This window comes from Pseudonaja textilis, chromosome 3 (genome assembly GCF_049901715.1).
Source record: "Pseudonaja textilis isolate UNSWEBS1 chromosome 3, rPseTex1.2, whole genome shotgun sequence".
In the NCBI taxonomy this organism is placed as follows: Eukaryota; Metazoa; Chordata; class Lepidosauria; order Squamata; family Elapidae; genus Pseudonaja; species Pseudonaja textilis.
This window is the reverse complement of record NC_141992.1, coordinates 107,651,551-107,672,091: the sequence shown is the minus strand read 5'-3', so window position 1 is coordinate 107,672,091 and position 20,541 is coordinate 107,651,551. Positions and strand designations below refer to the sequence as shown.

General features: G+C 39.8%; 1 protein-coding gene across 4 annotated transcripts in view; it reads left to right on the top strand.

The window, feature by feature from the left end:
• KAT14 (lysine acetyltransferase 14) overlaps nucleotides 1-20,541 on the top strand; it is a 148,456-nt gene that overhangs the window by 31,260 nt on the left and 96,655 nt on the right. For all 4 annotated transcript variants that reach the window (XM_026718747.2, XM_087930551.1, XM_087930553.1 and 1 more), the window contains 2 exons: nucleotides 9,595-9,716; nucleotides 11,913-12,094. In XM_026718747.2, coding sequence (XP_026574532.1) covers nucleotides 9,595-9,716; nucleotides 11,913-12,094 — 304 coding nt within the window. The remainder of the gene's footprint in view (nucleotides 1-9,594; nucleotides 9,717-11,912; nucleotides 12,095-20,541) is intronic.

Genomic DNA, 20,541 nt, shown 5'->3' with positions numbered 1-20,541 from the left:
AGTCAGTGGTTGGCAGCTTTCCAGAGGGATTGGCGGCAAGGGGCCAAAGGCTATTCTAATTTTTCTGTAGCCATCTTCCCATTTGATCATTGGGGCCCACCTGTCCAGCCAGGCTAGTCCCAATATCACAGACTCTCATTTTTTGGGCTACCATGAATCGTATGTTGGTGTTGCCCCATCTCCATCCTAACAGGCTCAGTGACTAGGGTAGCAGGGGTTCCGCCTATCAGTGTCCCATCTAGTTGCTCAAAGCAGATTGGCCGGACCAGGGATTTTGTCTTTATTCCTAACTGCTCAACAATGGAGAACCCGATTAGGCACCTGATGCAGCCTGTGTCTATTACTGCTTCTACTTTCCCCTGCACTCTAGTCTCTGGCATTACTAGTCTGACTTAACAGTGAAAGGGCTTCACTCAGCATTGGGTCATTGTCCCTGCTAGCAGACCTGGAGTGGGCTTCTTTGGCCGGAGGGACCCTGTCTTCCTTTGTGGGAGGGGAACCTCTATGGCTTGTCAGGAAAATCTGCTCGTGTCTGGTGGCTTCCTTGGAGTCCTCCTTCCTCTGGTTGCTGTGGGAGGTTGAGGTTGAGGGACAGGTGCAGGAGCTAAGCACTCGGACGCTCGGTGCCCTGGTTGGCCTCATCTGTAACATTTAATTGTGCTAGGTTGCTGTGCTGGTGGTGGTTTCACCGGGGCTCACTAACCCAGGGGGCTTCTTGCCTGCTTCTTTTGTGCGGGTTTGTGGTGAGTGATTTCTCAATCCATTGCCACGGCCATAGTGTACCAGTCCTGTAGTTGGCTTGGTATTTCTCAGATGCCATGTGCTTTTCTGATCTCTGGGTCTATGGCCTCCTTGAAATAATGGATAAGAATGGATTCAGGCCAGTGTCTGAGGTTCCCAGCTACCCTTCTGAACTCCCAGACAAACTCCTTAGGGAGGCAATTCCCCTGTTTCATAGTTTTAACCAGGGCTTCATTCTCATTCCTGTGGTCTGTATCTTCAAATCTAGCCAGAGCAGCTGGACCAATTCATTGGCATTGTGTAGCTCAGTAGCTGCTTCATCATGTTGTTGGGCTATCCATTCAGCCGCTTCGCCCTCGTTCATCCCGTTACCAATAGCTGAGATCAAGTCATGGTCAGATTGGTACTGGTCCCCATGCTTGTCGATGTATGCCCAAATTTGGTTGAGGAAGTATGCCAACTTCCCTGGGGTTCCATCAAGGATCGCTCTAAATCTTGGTGGTGGTACCACAGCTGGAGGGGATGGCTGCACTGCAGAGGTGCGGCCAGAACAGCCGGTGGTGGGTCAGGGACTAGCTGTTGCACTGGAACTGGCTGTGGGGGTTAGAGTGGCTGCAAGGCTAGAGCTGGTGGTACAGTTGGTGCTGGCATCCACTGGTACTGAACCCAGCCTACTCCGCCAGCCCAGCCAGGTGGAATACATTCTGCTGGCAGTAGCATAAACGCCAGTTGGCGAGGGGTGGCTGGCTGACCATGCAGACTTCTGAGCCCTGGCTGCAGCTGCTGCCCATTTCTGGCAGGTTGGGCTGGCTGTAAAAGGCATGTTCTTCTGTCATCTCTGGCTGAATAGAAGGATACCATTGGTGCATTATAGCCACTTGGTGACCCTGGGTCCGGGAGGGTGAATGTAGGTTGAGTCAGAATCCACCTCGGCTGACCAACCTGGGCTTGCAGGGCATAGTTGCTCACCTCAAGATGTTCAAACTGTTCCAGGAGACTTGTCAACTACTGGCTCTGTGAGGGAGGTAACAGGCACCAATCCTGGGAGTTGTTAGATTCCAAAGGTCTTGGCTCTCTCCACTCAGGATCTTGAGTTTTCTTCATTGGACTGGTCCCTGGTCAGTACTCAGGTGACCTAATCTCAGTTCCACTCTGGAGTTGGGTCAGCCTGACTGAGCTGCTAGGACTCTGGCTCCTTGGGCTGAGTGCCTTGCTGCCATTTCACTTCGGCAGCTTCAATTGCTCGTGCCATGTCTTCAGAGGGAGAGTAGAGGGTCTTTGTGTCAGTCCCTATGGCTCCCTCTTCGACCGTCGCATTGTCCTCCGTCTTCCCTAAGTCTTTACAGCCCCAGTAGGCAGGTCGGCGTTTGGGGCTCAGAATTCTGGACAGCCCCTGGGTTCCAGGGAGCTGTTTGAAGTTTTAGAGATTCGGGTTAACATCAGCATTCCAAGTAACAACCTCCAAAGAATATTATTTTCCAAAAGATCCACTTTGTTAGAGATGTCATATTGGTACATCTGAGGAAAACCTGTCATGCCCCTGGTGGAGACTGACTCTGAGGAAGAGGAGGAACAGTCAACAGGGAGTGGGAGTGTGGCTCCAGAGGTGGTGGAGGAGGCTAGGGAAGGGCAGAGGCCGGCTGAGCAATCAGAGGAGGATCTAGACCCATCCCCTATCCATCCTAGGTCTCGTAGGGAGGAGAGGATCAGGGAAAAGTGAGGTCTACTCAGGAGGAGATTACCATGATCTTCCTCTTGGCTTGCAGCTGGGAGCTATGTATATAAGTTTGTAACTGCATAGTCAGAATTGCTGGAGTCAAAGTTTAGTTTTTTTCTTTGAAAGAGGTTTATCTTTGCTGGCGTTCTTCCCATGAACTCTTCTCGGTTATCTTCCTGGAATGTATGGTTAATTATCTTGGCTTGCTTCGGAACTCTCGTGAGTGCGGTTTGTTTTTGGTTTTCTTTTTGCCTCATGATTTACTTTTGTGACTTTAAACTGTGCCTAATAAAACAGTGAAGTTAAGTTGAAGGCATTATCGGACTTTAATGTATGTTTTGGGTTTGGAGTTATTTTGAGAGACTACGGATCATCACAAAACCCAAATCTCAGATTTCCAGGTTTTCCTTAGCCCAAAGAGAATCCAAAATCCAACTCCTGCACCCAATAGTTTATCACATGGTCCAATCATTACTTTGTTCCAACAGTCATTCACCTTCAGGTGCAGGGTAACATGACCTGATGATGTGGCTAATCTTTCACCGCTTCTTGAAATCCTCCCTCCCAAATTCCCAAGCACTGAATGTGGCAGCCCAGAAGCCTCAAAGAAAAAATGGCTTCCAAGCTGACAAGTGTTTTTACAAGAAATGTCAATTTTACATTCAATTTGTAAACTATTAGAAAGCCATGGGGATCCTACAACAGTTGTAAGTGTGAAAAATGGTCATCACTTTTTTCAGTGCCATTGTAACTTTGAACAGTTACTGAATGAATTGTTATAAGTCAAGGACTACCTGTAGTACCATTCTAGCCCATATTTATCTTCTGCAAATATCACAAGAGATCTTGCCATATGCCTTATTAGGAACAAAATACATTTTAAAGAAAGGTCTAGACCAGGGTGTCCAAACTTTCTGCAAGGAGGGCCAGATTTGGTGCAGTGAAAATGTGTGGGGGCCGGCCATTTAGCCTGACATTCTTTGAACCATTAACATTAAATGCAAATGAAAGCTTATGAAAGATTAACAAACAACTACGGTATTGTGAAGGGTGATACTGAGATCTCGACTGCATTATATAGGCCAGGTTTGGCTCAAAAACAGTGGTTTTGATGCACAAGATGTCACGCAGGTGAAAGTCACTTAGTCTTGTTCTCACACGGTTCTTGTTAATGTTCATAACCGAGAATGTCTTCTTGCACAAGTATGTCGAACCAAACAAGCTCAGCATTTTCTTAGCAAATGTTCGAAAATCTTGGAACCTGTCTTTATTCAGCTGGAGGTAAAAGTTGACAAGAGGGAGCTGTTGGTGTCGACTGCAACGCTTGGTGTCACACTGCAGCTCAATGAGCTCCAGCTGCAGGTGGTCTTCAGTGTCATCAGGGTCCACAGAGAAAGGAGAGATCATCATTCTGCCTATGATTTCAAAATATAGATGAACATAAAGAAGAGAACCTTCCAAATCTTATGGCAGAGCTGTTCGACAATGCCCTACAGAGGAATGTGCAAGAAATGAGCAATGATATAGACGAGGTGTACTGAATTTATACCAACTATGTGTGGAGGCATAAACTGCTGAGAGAGGTATACGTAAGATTCGCAAGAAAGACCGTCAGAGATGAAATCTACTGGAGAACAAGAGAAGAACTATTAATGTATAAAAAAAGAAATTGTGATGCTAAAACAAGTCCCTAGGAGGGTAAGAGAACAAAGACGGCACTACAACTTTTTATCATCGCAGTTAATTAAAAACAAAATAATGTTTAGATGATTTATCCTCGAAGGCATGCTTATCTCCTGGCAGAAGAAGAAAATCTGTACAGATTCACTGGACAAAACACAAGAATTTCTTGAACACTACAATGGCACCAGATGAAGAACAGGATAGTAGAGAAGAGCAGAAGTCAGGAGGAACAATCAGTGGAAGAAAAAGGATCGGACCAAGAAGTAAGAGAACGACAGGAAATCGAATATCAAGAAATAGAGAGGATAAAGACATAGTCACAAAGAGAGATAAGAACAAGGAGAGGAAAGAGAACTCAGTATAAACAATAACATGCTAGAAGAAGTCACACTTCTATCACTATCATAAATGGACTAAATGCTCTGATAAAAAGAAAACAAGTATTGACTAAGCTCCGGAAACCGAATGTTGATATTGTCTGCAAGAAGTTCACATTGAGAAGAAGTATGGAAACATTTTAGGATCACCTAAATTGGGAAAATTGCACCTTGCGTTGGCACAGAAAAAGAAAAGTGGGATAGCAATGTATATAAAGTGATGGTTAAACCTGATTCAAATATTTGCTGATGAGGAAGGAAGAACCCTAATGGTAGAAGTACAAATAAATCAAAAGAAAGTATTGTTAATAGTAATATATGCCCCAAACATTAACCAAAAAGAATACCACAGTAAGTTGCATTGAAAAATAGTAGAATTAAAAGAGGAAAATATATGCATTATAGGGGACTTTAATGCAAGCAGTAGATATACGAAAAGATTATACAATGAAGAAAAAAATAGGAAGGAGAGGAAAACACTGCCAAATACATTTCATAAATTGACACAAGAATTAAATCTTAAAGATATGTGGAGAGAACCTAACAAAGACAATATACCTTTTTTTTCAAACCCACATAGTTCTTGGTCTAGGATTGACATGGTGTGGGTGGATACAGAAGTAGCAAAAGATCTAGAGAAAATAGAGATACTACCAAACATATGGGCAGACCACAACCGACTGACAGTGAAATGGAAAGGGAGAAGAAAGAGAGGAAGATGGACTTTAAATCAGAAACTCCTTAGGGACAAAAACTACATACAAATATTAGAAAAAGAATTAAAACTATTTTTTAAAGACAATGCGACTGACCAAACAACATTGAAAAATCTATGGGACACAACCAAAGCATACATCTGAGGTCTAACAATTGCATATGGAGCAAAAAAGAACAAAGATAAGAAAAAACAACAGATAGAATTAGAAGAGAAACTTGAGGAATTGGAACACAGAATGCAAAAAGAACCACAGAATGAAGAAATTAAAAGAGAGAGAGGTGACCAAATATAAAATAAATTTAACCTTACAAGATGAAATGTCACAAAACCTCAGGATGGTAAAGCAAAATTACTTTGAGTATGCTAATAAACTGGGGAGATGGTTGGATCATAAACTGAAAAAAGAGAAGGAGAGGAAAACAGTACAAACCCTACAGGATGAAAATGAAATTCCACACCATCGGGCAGAAGAAAAACAATCTATTGCCCAGAAATATTTTGCAGCACTGTACACTCAGGATGAGATACCAGAAGAGAGGATCAAACAATACCTGAACGAGAAAAAATTACCTACAATCCCAGATCTCACAAAGGAAATGTTAAATGCTGAAATCACAATGACTGAAATGAAAGAGGCAATTAGTAAACAAAAATGGAATAAATCACTGGGACCAGATGGGATCCCTGCAGAATTATATAAGGAAATTCAAACACCATTGGAACAGCTAATGTTGGATCTGTACAATGAAATATTAGAACAAGCAAAACTCCCAAATTCATGGACAGAAGCCTATATTCCCCTCGTTTTAAAAGATAATACCAATGGCAGCAGATACAAAACTATAGACCGATTTCATTTTACTTAATGTGGATTACAAAATATTTGTTACAATAATTGCGGAGAGGGTTAAGAAAATTTTGCATGAATATATCCACCCCGACCAAAATGGATTAGTACCACAGAGACATTTAAGAAATAACACCAGACTGATAATGAATGTATTAGAATATTATGAGACACACCCAGTTAAGCAATTGGCATTAATGTTTATGGATGCACAAAAAGCCTGCGATAATTTGAACTGATTTTTTAAATTAATCAATTACATCTAATGAACTTTGGAGAATTTTTTTTAGATATCATCAAATCCATATATGCCACCAAACAGCGAAGATAATTTTGAACGGCAAACTAACAGAGAAATTTAATATATCAAAAGGAGTAAGACAGGGGTGCCCGCTATCGCCACTGCTATTTATCATACTATTAACACTACTATTAATCTACTATCGTACTATTAATACAGATTAGAAATGATCAAGAAATTAAAGAGAATTAGAACAGAAGAATATAAAATGCAAGTATTTGCTGATGACATGGCATTCATCATAGAAAACCCTCTGGAAATAGGACATATATTGTTATATAAAATTGAAGAATTTGGCAGAGTGGCGGGACTAAAAATAAATAAAGAAAAAACAAAGATATTAACAAAGAATATGATGGTGAAACTGAAGGAGGAACTGGAGAAGAAATTGGGGATTCAAGCAACAAAAAAATTGAAATATCTTGGGGTGTGGTTGACAGCTAAATGTACATCGATAAAAATAGATAATTACGAGAAATTACTAACAAATACAAAACGATTTGGAAAATTGGGGGAAACTTCAGATATCATTGATAGGGAGAATTGCTACTATTTAAGATGAATATACTACCTAAGGTGTTATTCCTTTTTCAAACAATTCCAATAAAATTAGGCAAAACCTTCTTTGAAGAATTAAATAAAACAATTAAAAATTTTATTTGGCAAGGGAAAAAGGCCTGGATAAAACTAAAGCTCCTGCAGGATAGTAAAGATGAGGGTGGGTTCAGACTTCCAGATTGGGAGCTCTATTATCAGGCCGCAATAACAACATGGTTTAAAGATTGGGTAAATCTAAAGAATAAAAGAGTGTTAATATTAGAAGGACACGGCCTGTAGATTGGCTGGCACGCGTTCATGTGGGAAGGGAAAAATAAATCTCATTCGTGCTTTCAAAGACATCAAATTAGAGATACATCACTAGGTGTTTGGGGAAAACTAAAACGAAACCATTATACAAAGATCCAAATCTGGATGTCAACCATGGAAGCTATGGTATACCCGAATGTTTTAGATCTGAATAAGACAGTGAGCTATAAAGAGCTATTAGATGAACAAGGGAAATTAAAATCTAAGCAGGAGCTTGTGTCACAAGGAATACAAGTAGATTGGTGGCCATACTTACAGATACAAACTAGATATAAGAAAGACATAAAACAGTATGGGATATATTTCAACTAACAAGAATTGGATAAAATTTTACAGGGGCCAGAGAGAAAAATGATTACCAAATGTACAAGTATTTGTTAAGATATAAATTAGAAGAAGAAACTGTGAAGGAAACAATGATAACCTGGGCCAAAAACTTTGGATATAGTATTAATTTGGAAGATTGGGAAAACCTGTGGAAAATAAATTATAAATTAACTCTATCAGCAACTTATAAGGAGAAGTTATATAAAATGTTTTATCACTGGCACTTACTGCCAGCGAGACTTGCAAAAATGTTTCCCAGTAATTCAGCAAGCTATTGGAAATGTGGCTATGAGCAGGGAATCTACTATCATATGTGGTGGACCTGTTCAAAAACAAAAAAAATATTGGTGGAAATTAGAAATTGGCTAGAAGAAGTTACAAAAGTTAAAATTGAATGGAAACCAGAGATGGTTTTTTTTAAGGAATTTTAAAACAAAACATTAGTAAAAAAAATATTATATATTATATTCCACATATTAACAGTAGCAAGGCTTTCCTTTGCCCAAAATTGGAAATGCGAAAATACTCCCCCCGACTTCAAGATTATAAAGAAAATTTTGGAATGTGCAGAAATGGACAGGTTGTCAATGGAACTTAAAAACAAAGAGGAGTCAGAGTATTATGAGATCTGGAATTTTTGGTACAGTTGGTTGGAAGGTAGACATGAAAGGAACAAAACAAAGTCAAATAAAAAGGTATGACAGAAATTAGTAATACATGCAACTATGTAATATATAATTAGATGAAACTTTGCATTATATATTAATGTAATAAGTGTGATTATATAATTTGAGAGATGTCAGATTGAATGAACACTGTCTTGTTTACATTGTGATAAGCGGAACATTTGGTTTTATTGTATTTATTATATTTGTATTTGTATAAATTTGTTTAATGAAGTATTTTTATAACAAAAAAGAGAAAGGAAAGGAAAAAAGTGTGATCTTTTCAATAGCTGCAAAATCCCGAAAGCACTGTTGATACTCCTCAGCCAGAGATGAGATGTCTGCTTCATACCTCCTTATTTGTACACTCATATTGTTCTGTGGAAAACTGATCATTATTTCCTGCAGTGATGGGAAACGTGTGGTTATTAGGCTGTATTTGTGATACGTGCCTTTGGAAAAGTAGCAGCTTTGATATGTGAATACAGTTTGCTTACCACTGCATTTTGCCCCTGAAGGCTTGTGTTCAGCACATTCAGATGTCGTGTTATGTCAACTAAAAATCCAAAATCAGCCAGCCAAACAGGTTCAGATATCTCTGGCATTGGTTATCCCTTTTTTGCCAAGAATTGCCCGATTTTCCCCCCTAAGGGAGTAGAAGTGCTGCAGTTTAGACCTCCGGCTGAGCCATCTTACCTCGTTGTGATACACAACATCTCCGTATTCAGCCTGGATCTCGAGTAGAAACTTTTGAAACTGGCGGTGGCACAGGGCTTTGGAGCGAATATAATTAATAGCCTTCATCACCAGTTTCATAACATGATCATATTTCAGATGTTTGGCACAGAGGACTTGTTGATGAATAATACAGTGGAGTTTTACAGCTTTGCCTCCTTCTTCACTTCAGGTCATTCATTCTATTCTATCCATACTATTTCTCTTTCCCTGTTGGAATATTGGGAGTCTGCTTGTCTTGTTTTGTTTTGTTTTGTTTGGCACCTCACCAATTCTCCTGGAGTTTTCAAAGATTGTAGTCGGTAATTGTAAGATCACCAATTACTTCAGAATATTTTTATTTTATTATCTGGCAAGAGGTAAAGGAAGGAACGAAGTCAGGAATGTATTTGTGTTGACATCTGGAAAGTCTGAGCTTTTAGAAGATGCATGTTTGGATTTTCTGTGGCTTTGAGATATAATTAAATTGGGAAATAGAATATAGAATTGCATCAGTATTTCATCTTTGGGAATTTTTAGTTTTATGACACAAAGTTTAGAAAGTTTAGAAGGTTTTTATACATAAGGAGATGAATTGTTTAAGGTGTTGATATTAACATTTCTGTTTGTAAAATAGGTTGTCATGCTGGCTATGTATAATCTATCTCTAGAAGGAACTGGTCGCCAAGGTTATTTCCGATGGAAAGAAGACATTTGTGCTTTTATTGAAAAACACTGGACTTACCTACTGGGAAACCGGTAATTATTACAAGTATATCGTAATGTATACAGTAGTATTATCCTTTAAGTATTCATGTTAATTTGGAAAATACAGTTTCAGTAATATTATTTTTAATTCCTGATTGAAAGAAAGGCCACAAGCTCCAGAACTTGCAAAGTATATAAAATTTTTTTGTAAAGCATAGTCATAAAGTCATCCTTTTTTTAAAAAAAAAAAATGTATCTAATAGTTGAAACATTAACCTAATATGATTCAAGGAATCTAATACACCAGCAATTTTAGTAAAATAAAATGTTCTGTTATTTTCCTTGTTATAAATCGCTTGCTTACAGCTGGCTATACTTTTCAATTATTGTAACTTTCTTAAATATATGGTACATGAAATCTCAGTGTATTGGATCTCAATTCAGTGGACTTAGTCTCTGCAACAGGAAATTGACATAATATATTTATGTAAATTGTCACAGGACTACTCTCCAATTTAATCTGTTAATATTTGACACCATCCCAATTAGTCAGTTAAACTGAATTTATACTGTACTGTATTTTAAAAACCACAAGGCCACATTGCATTATTGAATAAAGTTTTTTAAAGGCAATTTTTGGTTGGAGAATCTGAATCTGGTTGGTGTTCATGTTTCTGCTTATTTAAGATATTAAATGATGATTTTTTATTATTTGAAAAATTATAATACAATTGATCGAAAGTGTGGAATAGCAGTGTGTTGTAAAATATGTTTTGATGTCTAGATATGGCTCAGCAACTAGACATGTTCCAGAATTCCTTCTAGAGAATTTAATAATTTTTAATAAGTTTATAATAATAATTTAGAAGTAGTTGTTAAAATAAAACAAATTACACATGATCGTCACTTAACATCTACTACCCCTGTTTAGAGATCATTCCAAAGTTATGAAAGCATTGAAAAAGTAACTTTACAACTGGTCCTTGAACTTACAATGGTCACACTGTTCCATTGTCACATGATTGCCATCTGCACTCTTCTCAGCCAGCTTCCAATAAGTTGAAGTCAATGGAGCAGTAAAATTTTATTTCATGTGATATCTTGTTTTTAAAACTGAGTGATTTGCACAACCTGCATAAGTAGGTTTGTGGAAGTGGTGATGGTTCACTTAACAACTGCATTAATGACAGAATTTAATGTTTCAATTGTGGCTGTTGTGAGAACTACTTCTAGATATTCAAAAGGACATAAAATCAGAAATAAAGGAACTGGATATCCATTTTAGCATGTATATATCACATTTTAATAGATTTAAAATTAGAGAATTCAGGAAAACATTTTTACTATCTTTTGGATTCTTGTGTGTCCTTTAAAGCAGAAATCAGTGATTTCATCTAATTGACATGTTAAAAATACTATACTTTACAACAGAAGTTAACTTCACATGCTAATTTTGATCTGAAGGTACTTATGAACTGGAGGACAACAAGATTAGCTGTTACAATTGGTTAATGATTGGAATTTCTGTTGCTAATCACTGCTGTCATAAAGTGTGATCTCACATGACTGCATTGCTTAGTCATGGCAAACCCTGCAGTCCCTATTGCTGTCATTAAGCAGGGAATGTTGACAACTGCTTGCTGGCTGCCAATAAGCAAAATCAGCAGGGAAACTGGCAGGAAGTTACAAGTCCAAGGCAGCCCACAAGCATCTAGTGGATAGGTAAGTGACTACTGAATTACGATGTATGGCGGGGCCAGGGGTAGCTGCTACCAGGTGAGGATATGCAGGTGGCTGGCACTAGATGGGCACAAGTGCTATGGAGTACAAGATCCCTGGGAATGATTCCCTGGGATCTTGTACACACCAGAGCCAAACTCCTCAGGAGAAAGAGCTGCAAGGGTGCAAACAACTCACAAAAGCAACTTGCAAACTTCCTTTCAAGCTTCCACATTGACTGTGTGAGAAGCCAGCAAGGAAGGTTGCAAATAGTTGCCAAGCACCCAAATTGCAATCACATGGCTACAGGGATCCTGGGGCAATTGGAACTTTGAGACCGGTTGTGAATACCACTTGTTTAGTACCATCATGACTTTGAAAGGTTGTTGAATGAGTGGTCATTAAACAAGAATATTGAATAATGCCTGTAGTTTATAGAGCTTTGCATTATTAAATGTTGGTATAAATGTTAAAGGTGTTATCTAAAAATCATAATGCTAAATTCCTTATTCCCTTCTAATTATTTAGAAAGAAGACATCTACATGGTGGAGCACTGTTGCTGGTTGCCTTTCTGTGGGAAGCCCTCTGTATTTTTGCTCAGGGGCTCAGGAATTTGGAGAACCAGGATGGTGGAAACTTGTTCACAATAGGCCACCTATAATGAAGCCTGAAGGAGAGAAACTTTCTGTGTCTTCCCTTAGAGCAAAAGGTAGGGCTTTATGAACTGCATATAAATCTGCATATTTCAGGATTCAAACTAAACCTAAGTTCATAAGCATTTTGGGGAGGGAAAGGGGAATATATGCAAGCTTTGAAAAATTAATGGAGGGTTAATTTTATGCATCACGAGATATAAAAATACAGAGTACAGGTAATCCTCAACTTACAGGGGTTCATTTGAATTTATAATGGCACTGAAAAAGAGTGATGTATGACTTTTTCACACTTATGACCATTGCAGCATTCCCATGGTCATGTGATCAAAATTGGCAACATATTTATGGTTGGTTGTAGTGGTTCATATTTATGATGGTTGTAGTGGCCCAGGGTCATGTGACCACCTTTTGCGACTTTATGACAAGCAAAATCAATGAAGAAGCCAGATTCACTTTACAGCTGTGTTACTGACTCAACACTGCAATTATTCATTTAACAACTGAGGCAAAAAAAATGTAAAATTGGGCAATTTTACAATTGTCTTGCTTAGCAACAGAAATTTTGAGCTCAATTGTGGTCATAAGTTGAGGACTACCTGTACAGAATAATAGGGTTTGAAGGGACCTTGGAGGTCTTCTAGTCTAACCCTCTGCTCAGTCAGGAGACCCTATATCATTCCAATCTCTTGTTGTTTTCCAATCTCTTCTTAAAAATATCCAGTGATAAGAGTATCCACAACTTCTGGAGGTAAGCCATTCCACCAATTAATTGTTCTGACTGACAGGGCATTTCTTCTTAATTGTTAATTAATTGTCTGATATCTTTAATAAACTTCCATCTATTACTTTTTGTTCTACACTCAGGTGCTTTGCAGGTCAATCCCCTGTTCTCTGTGATAGCCCCTCAAATATTGAAAGACTGCTATCATGTCATCCTAGTTCTTTTTGTTAGACTAGACTAGACATGTCAAATACAAGGTCCGCGGACCAGATCTGGCCTGTGATTGGTTAGATCTGACCAACGGGGCTGCCCTGCAGATGAGGGGCTGATCCACCCCAGAGGCATGCGCATAGAAGGTGGCGAGCACATGGGGAAGGGAAGTGCTCAGAATGTGGTCAGTCTGTAGCGCAAGATGGGAATTCTAAGCCTTATGCTCCATCCACCTTCTGTGCGTGTGCCCAGGGGTTGGGGCTGAGGCAGCAAGGGCGACCCCTTGCTGTTACCAGGGCTGCAGTTTGGGGAGATGAGGAGCTTGTGGGGCACCGAATTGTCCCCACATCAGGTTAGCCGGTGTGGCTTGTTCCATCCCGACTCAGCCATCCCGAGTAATCTGCGCCCAGTGAGCAGCATCAAGCCACCTACGCTCACCTAGTCATGGCGACATGGCTATTGTTCTTTGAGGGCAACCACAATGCTGATGCGGTCCTCAATGAAATTGAATTTGACACCCCTAGATTAGACAGATATAGTGCCAGATATAATGCCACCTAAGGTCCTTTGTTGTAGTAAAAGCTATTTTTAAGTTTCCTTATCTGTTCATTCTTACAAGATTCCTGCAAGTGTTCTTCATATATTTTAGTCTCCTGTTGCTACTCACTTTTGTTGCTCATCTCTGCACTTTTTCTAGAGCAAGGATGGGCAGTTAATTTTTCCAAGGGGCCATGTGAGATACTGGGATTGTGCAGAATGCCACCACCCTGCCCCCTGCTGATGCCCTGTCCTCTGCCAACACCCCCCCCCCCCAGTGCTGAGCTGATACCCCAATGATGACACAGGCCAGACAGGAATCACTGAAGGGTGTAAAATGTTTTTATTATTGTGGTCAAAACTGGATGCATTAGAACATAGAGCTTATGTGCTTGAGCAGGAGACCATTTCAGGCAAGTAGCTGTCTAGTCGCTTCTTAGATTCCAAGTGTATTCCAAGTGTTCAAATGTTGTCAAGATCCTTCTGGACCTTGAGCCTATCTTCTAAAGTGAAGACTATTTCCCCACCTTGTTGTCGTTTGCAAATTTGATGAGTTACCCTTCTGTCCTCTTTATCTAAATCATTTATGGAGATATTGAAGAGTACTGGGCTTAAGACAGAACCTTGTATCCCACTGTGGGGTTGGTCAGCCAGATACTTAAAATATATTTTTCATTCTTAATATCAGTTAGATTTATGCTTGAGACAAAATAGGAGTTGGAGGTGAAGAGTTAGTGCTTATTTGTTTATGCTACCATTCTGACTTTCTTCATTTCATTTCTTCAGGCTCATCTCACACCCTATTTAGTGATTCCATTCATCACTTTCTTTATATCTTTGCTTTTCTGTCAGAGTTTGCAGCAATCCAACCAGCACACAAGTAAATAATTCAGCAAGATTCATTTATAGAAGAAACTTGTTTATATACAATAATAAAACCTGATGCATGTATACAATACCCATGCAGTTTTTGCAACGTGGTAGCAAGTACAAGAAGCAGAAGCAATCAGAACCACCAGCACTGAAGCACAGAAACACAGAAGCTATATAAACACAGAAGCAATATAATACAGAGGCAATATTGCAAGGACAGAGCAACTCTTATATATAAATCAGTCAAGCCAAGCCATGCCCAGGCTCTGAAATGTTTGGGTCACCAAACAGTCCCCATTGTTACCATGTCTATTCCAATTCATAAACTCTTATACACTGATACTCCTCCCTTCATGACTGGAATAGACATAAAACCGAATAACTTAATATTCTTCCCATGGTGCACTCCACCCAATGGCTTTGTCATTACATCTGCCAAATTGTCCTCTGAAGAACAGTGAAGCAAGCTAATTAATTTACATTTGATGGCTTCTCTGACATTACAATAGTTAATATCCACATGCTTGCTTCTATTCTTTACTCTGTCACCTGCTGCCATTTTAATGCAAGCAGCATTATCTTCAAACACTGTTACAGCGTCATTTACCTTTACGTTTAAATACTGTAGCAGCTGTACTACCAAGTTACTCTGAACAAAGTTCAGATAGAGCTGTAAATTCTGCCTCCACAGTAGAAATGGTTACAATTGTTTGCTTTCTGGACTTCCAACCTATCAAAGCCCCTCCAAACAATATCACAATCCCAGAATTAGATTTTCTGGTTTTTACATTATTAGCATAATCACTGTCAACATAACATTTCAATTTCAGTTCTTCAGAGGCCTGTATTTGAAGACCCAAGTGCACAGTTCCCTTCAAATACCTGAGAATCCTTTTTTATACCCATCCAATGCAATTGCTTTGGTGCAGCAGTAAAGCGACTTAGGATGCTTACTGCACAAGCTATGTCTGGTCTGGACCACTGTGACAAATGTAACAGACTACCTATTGCTGGCTGATATATCTCGATCACAGGCTTCACTTTTGTCCTCACTCGAACTTATGAAAACTCATAGATGTTGGAGCAGAATTACAATAATTCATGTTGTATCTCTCCAACAGCTATTCAGTTTTCCTTCTTTAACTGAGAACATAACCACCTTTCCAATGGTGGGATTCAATTTTTTTTTACTACCGGTTCTGTGGGCGTGGCTTGGTGGGAATGGCTTGGTGGGTGTGGCAGGGAAAGGATACTGCAAAATCCTCATTTCCTCCCCATCCCACTAACCTACTTTCCAGTTCTAATTTCCAGTTCTCCTGTGCAGGGCTATAAAAGAAGACCGAGCCAATCAACTGGGACTCGGGAGGCAGAGAATAGATGGGGCGGGGCCAGTCAGAGCTGGTATTTGCTGGTTCTCTGAACTGTTCAAAATTTCTGCTACCGGTTCTCCAGAACTAGTCAGAACCTGCTGAATACCACCTCTGCTCCTTTCTCAGTTTTTTTGTGTCTCCATACTGAGATAATTTTGTATTTCACCCAAATCTTTTATTTCAAATTTTTTCTCTAATTGATTAGCAAATTCTTTTTTTTATGACACATCTTTTGCAATAAAACAAAGATCACCCACAAATGCTAACAAATGACAATCCCCACTTTGTAACTTTCCAGTATATATGCAACCATCAGCCTTACAACTGTTGAACCCAGGACCCTTCAATGCTGTATCTAAACAGATAGTCCAATTCCTGACTGACTGCTTGAGCCCATAAATGGCCTTGTTCAATTTATACACAGTGTTAGGCTTTTTACTTTCATATCCTGGTGCTTGAACCATGTAAATTTCTTCCTTTAATTCTTCATTGAGGAATGCTGTGGTTATATCAAAATGCCAAATTTTATGGTCATGTGCCACTGCCAACACTAGTGCCAACCTTATGCTTTCACTCTTCACAGTTGGTGAGACTTTTCATCATAGACTTTTCATCATCCCAACTTTTCATCATAGTGCATATTTTTCTTTTGTGAAAAACCTTGTGCTATTAATCTTGCTTTATATTGGACCTCATTGTTGGGTAGTACTTTCTTTTTGTATACTCATTTACATCCTATGGCTTTGCAACTGTGTGGCAAAGTCATAGATGTGAACACCTTAGTTTACCCATGGATTTCATTTCTTTCTACATGGCTTCTTTCCACTTTACTTGTTCAATTTTGGGTAATGCCAATACTTATAGTTCCTTGGCTCATACCACACATTATACACCTTTACTTCACTAGCTGAATACCTGTCACATGGAATCCCTTTGTTCCATCACTCTGACCTGTGTGGCATTGACTGCTCCTGTGTTTCAACCATCTCTAGCTTTGTATTTGAGTCATTATCTATTCTTGACTCCTTTTCTTGTTCTTTTTCAACTTCTCCTCCGTGAACGCTGACACCAGTGCTAAGTGAATTACCGTCACTAAGTGGGTCAACATCACTAAGTGTCAGTGTTTCAACAAACCTCCATTCCAACCAATAACTCCGAGACAGACATCTCTCCAAAGTCTTTTTTTATTTGGATAGTAAATGGCACATCAAAGTTCCAGGCTTCCTTGCAATAAGTAAAAACTACAAATGCATCCCCTACACCCATCACCATATCACATGCCCAATCACCATCTGTCTCAAAGTAAGACTTACTTTCACTATGAGCAACACGACCTGACCTTGAATCAGAAAAAGGATTATGTCTGACTAGATATACTCCAATGAATTCTCCCCTCCCCCTTTCCCAGGCTCAATTGTGGCAGTGTGGGAGCATCGGATCTCAATATAGCTTCCAAAGCTGACAGGTGGCCCCCCCTTAAAAAAATCATATCCTGAAAAATACAATAAACAAAACACAACCAGGGGTTAATGCAGTGCCCTTAACCTCCTCTTCCACCCCTCCCCCAGGGGACCCTTTGGCTTGTCAAGGAATTGTTCATGGAATTGTTTAACCAAACTATCTGAATTTATATCCCAACTTTTCATCCAAGTTAGCTTCTGACAAAGGGTAGTCTTTCCATAGCACCAAATATTGCAGTAGTCGTTGGTGTAATATAGAATATAGAATAGAGAGAACATAGAATACTTTATTGGCCATGTGTGATTGGACACACAAGGAATTTGTCTTGGTGTAAATACTCTTAGTATACATAAAAGAAAAGATACATTCGTTAAGAATTAAGAATCATAACGTACAACACTTAATGATAGTAATGGGGTACAATCAGCAATCAAATCATACTAGGAAACAGTCAATATAAATCGTAAGGATACAAGCGACAAAGTTATAGTCCTACAATCACAATTGAGGATTTTCTTTATTTCATAATGTGTCTCATCCTGTACAACCAGAGGTTTGGGGGGAGCTGTTGGTATTGGCCTTAGATTAGAACCTACAGCAGGCTTCAACAAGCTACTATGGAATACTGAGTATATTTTCCCCAACGGCCGAGGGAGACTTAATTGGACTGTCACTGGATTGATTATCTTAGATATAGATTCCCAATGGATTTCAAAAACTCCCCCAAGAATTTAGGGCCCAACTTTCTACTAGAAAGTTTCAACTTAAGATATTTATTTGACAAAAACACTTTGTCCCCCACTTTAAACAGTGGTTGGAGGGATCTATGTTTGTCTGTTTGTTTTTTATATTCCTCAGCGCTTCAGCTAGAGCTTTTTTAATATCCTCCCAACTTTCTTTAATGATTCCATTCACTCTGTTAAAGACATGGATGTTAGGGGTTCCCTAGGAAGCTCCGGCATAGGGACAAAATCCATGCAGGTGTTGATTTAGAAAGGACTTAAGCCTGTGCTGCTTGTTGTAAGCAACTTCTGCAAATGGTAACAGTTCTGCCCAGTTCTCCTGTTGATAATTCACATAACATCTAATGTATTGTTCCACCATAGCATTCACTCTCTCTGCTGCCCCGTTGCATGCTGGATGGAATTCTGAGGAAAGCCCTTGGGATGACCCAATGGGAAAAACTCCCTCCAGACTTTGGCAGTAAACTGTACACCTCAATCTGAGATTACTCTATGAGGCACTCCATGGAGCCGATAAATATGCTTCACAAACAGTTTCACCAGTTTCTTAGCCAAAGGTAGTCCGTTACATGCTGTAAAGTGGGCTTGCTTAGAGAATAAGTCAATAACAATCCAAATCACAGTACTTCCTCTGCTCTCCAGTAACTCTATGGTAAAGTCCATCGCGATTTCTTCCCACAGCTTCATTGGTTCAGCTACTTGTTGAAGGAGGCAGGCCAGGGGTTTTTCCAGTTCTGTGTTTCATCGTGGCATAAATTGAGCAGCTTTTCAGTCTTTGACATCAGTTTTCATTTTTAGCCACCAGAACTGTTTCCTGACTAAATGTAGGGTTTTTAAGAACCCAAAGTGTTCCCCCCATTCACGAGTCATGGCTACGTTTCAGTATCATCAGTCTTAGGGTATTGAGTACATAAATCTTGGTTCCTTTCCAAGCCAATCCTTTGATCATTGTCAAATCAGATTGATGTTCAACAAACCATGGATCAGTTAAAACTGCTGCTTTCAAATCGGTTGTCAGTTTGTCTGCTAGGAGTCTGGGGCTGTGTTTGGCTTGGCCTCGGGTAGTTACTTGGCCTGCGGGTTGGGTTTCTGATATCATAGTTTGCACTACCTCTTCCTGGTGACTGTCAAATTGGGGTTTTCTCAACAGGGTGTCCACCAATGTTTTCCCTTCCTGGGATATATTTCATGTTAAAGTTGAATCTCTTCAAGTATTGAGACAAGCGGACTTGTTTATGAGAGAGCTTCTGAGGTGTCTTTAGAGCCTCGAGTTTCTTATGATCAGTCCACACCTCGAAAGGATCCTTTGATCCTTCCAGGAAATGCCTCCATAGTAAGTAAAGCCCATCGCACAAAAAATGCCTCTTTTTCCAAAACCGCCCATCTACGCTCTGTGTCTGTCAACTTTTTTGACACATAAGCACAAGGCATCAGCTGGTCTTGAGAGTTCTTCTGGAGAAGAATCGCCACGACAGCCACATCACTGGCATCAGCTTGTACTGTAAAAGGTTTTGACTGGTCTGGATGCTGGAGGATAGGCTCAGCAGCAAATAGGCGTTTTAATGTTCTGAGAGTTCATTGTCCAAGTAAGGAGTTGATTGAGTTTTGGTATGGTTGGGGAAGGCCCAGTTTTCAGTAACTCTGTTAAAGGGAGGACGCCCTTGGCAAATGAAGGAATAAATTGTCTAGAAATTTGCAAAACCCCAAAAGCTTTGGAGTTGTTTCCATGTTTTGGGGGATTGCCAGTCTAGCACCGCCTTTACCTTTCCTGGGTCCATCTCAATCCCTTGGTTAGATGTTTGGAAGCCCAGGTAGTCCAAAGACTATGGAATTCACATTTTGACAGCTTTTCATATAACTTGGTGGCTAAAGGTTTTTTCAGTACTTGCCTAACTAATTTGACCTGTTCTTTGATGGTTTCGCTGAATATAAGAATGTCAGCCAAATAGACAAGGACTCCTTTGTACAGGTGTGGGTGTAACACTTCATTGATGAGTTGCATAAATACTGCAGGGGGGCTAAAGTCCGAAAGGCATGACTCGGAATTGGAAATTACCCAGAGGGCAGGTGAAGGTGGTTTTCCATTCATCTCCCTCCTTTATGCGAACTTGGTAGTAGGCTTCTCTCAGATCTAGCTTGGTAAAGACCTTTTGATAGGTGATTTAATATTTTTTTTCATGAGCAGGGGGTACATGTTTTTTATGCATACCACATTGATGCCCCTAAAATCCACAAATAAGTGTAAGCCTCTATCTGCCTTTTCAGGAAGGATTTCTTTGGCTGGAAGTTTCTCGCTCTCTTCTGTGGGGAGGGGAACCTCTACAGCGTGTCTGGAAAATTGGCTAGTATTTGGAGGCTTTCGTGGAATTCTTCAGCCTCTGGCTGTTGTACTAGGCCTCGGTTGAAGAATAGGTGCAGGCGCCAGACATTCGGCTGCCCTATGACCAGTCTGGCCACATCAATAGCACTTTATAATCCTTATAGGTTGGGTAGGAGCAGCTTCAGCAGGGGGGGCTTTCAGAGTGGGTTGATTTCCCTGTCCAGCTTCATGAACATGGAATACCAGTCCTGTAGTCTCTCGTATT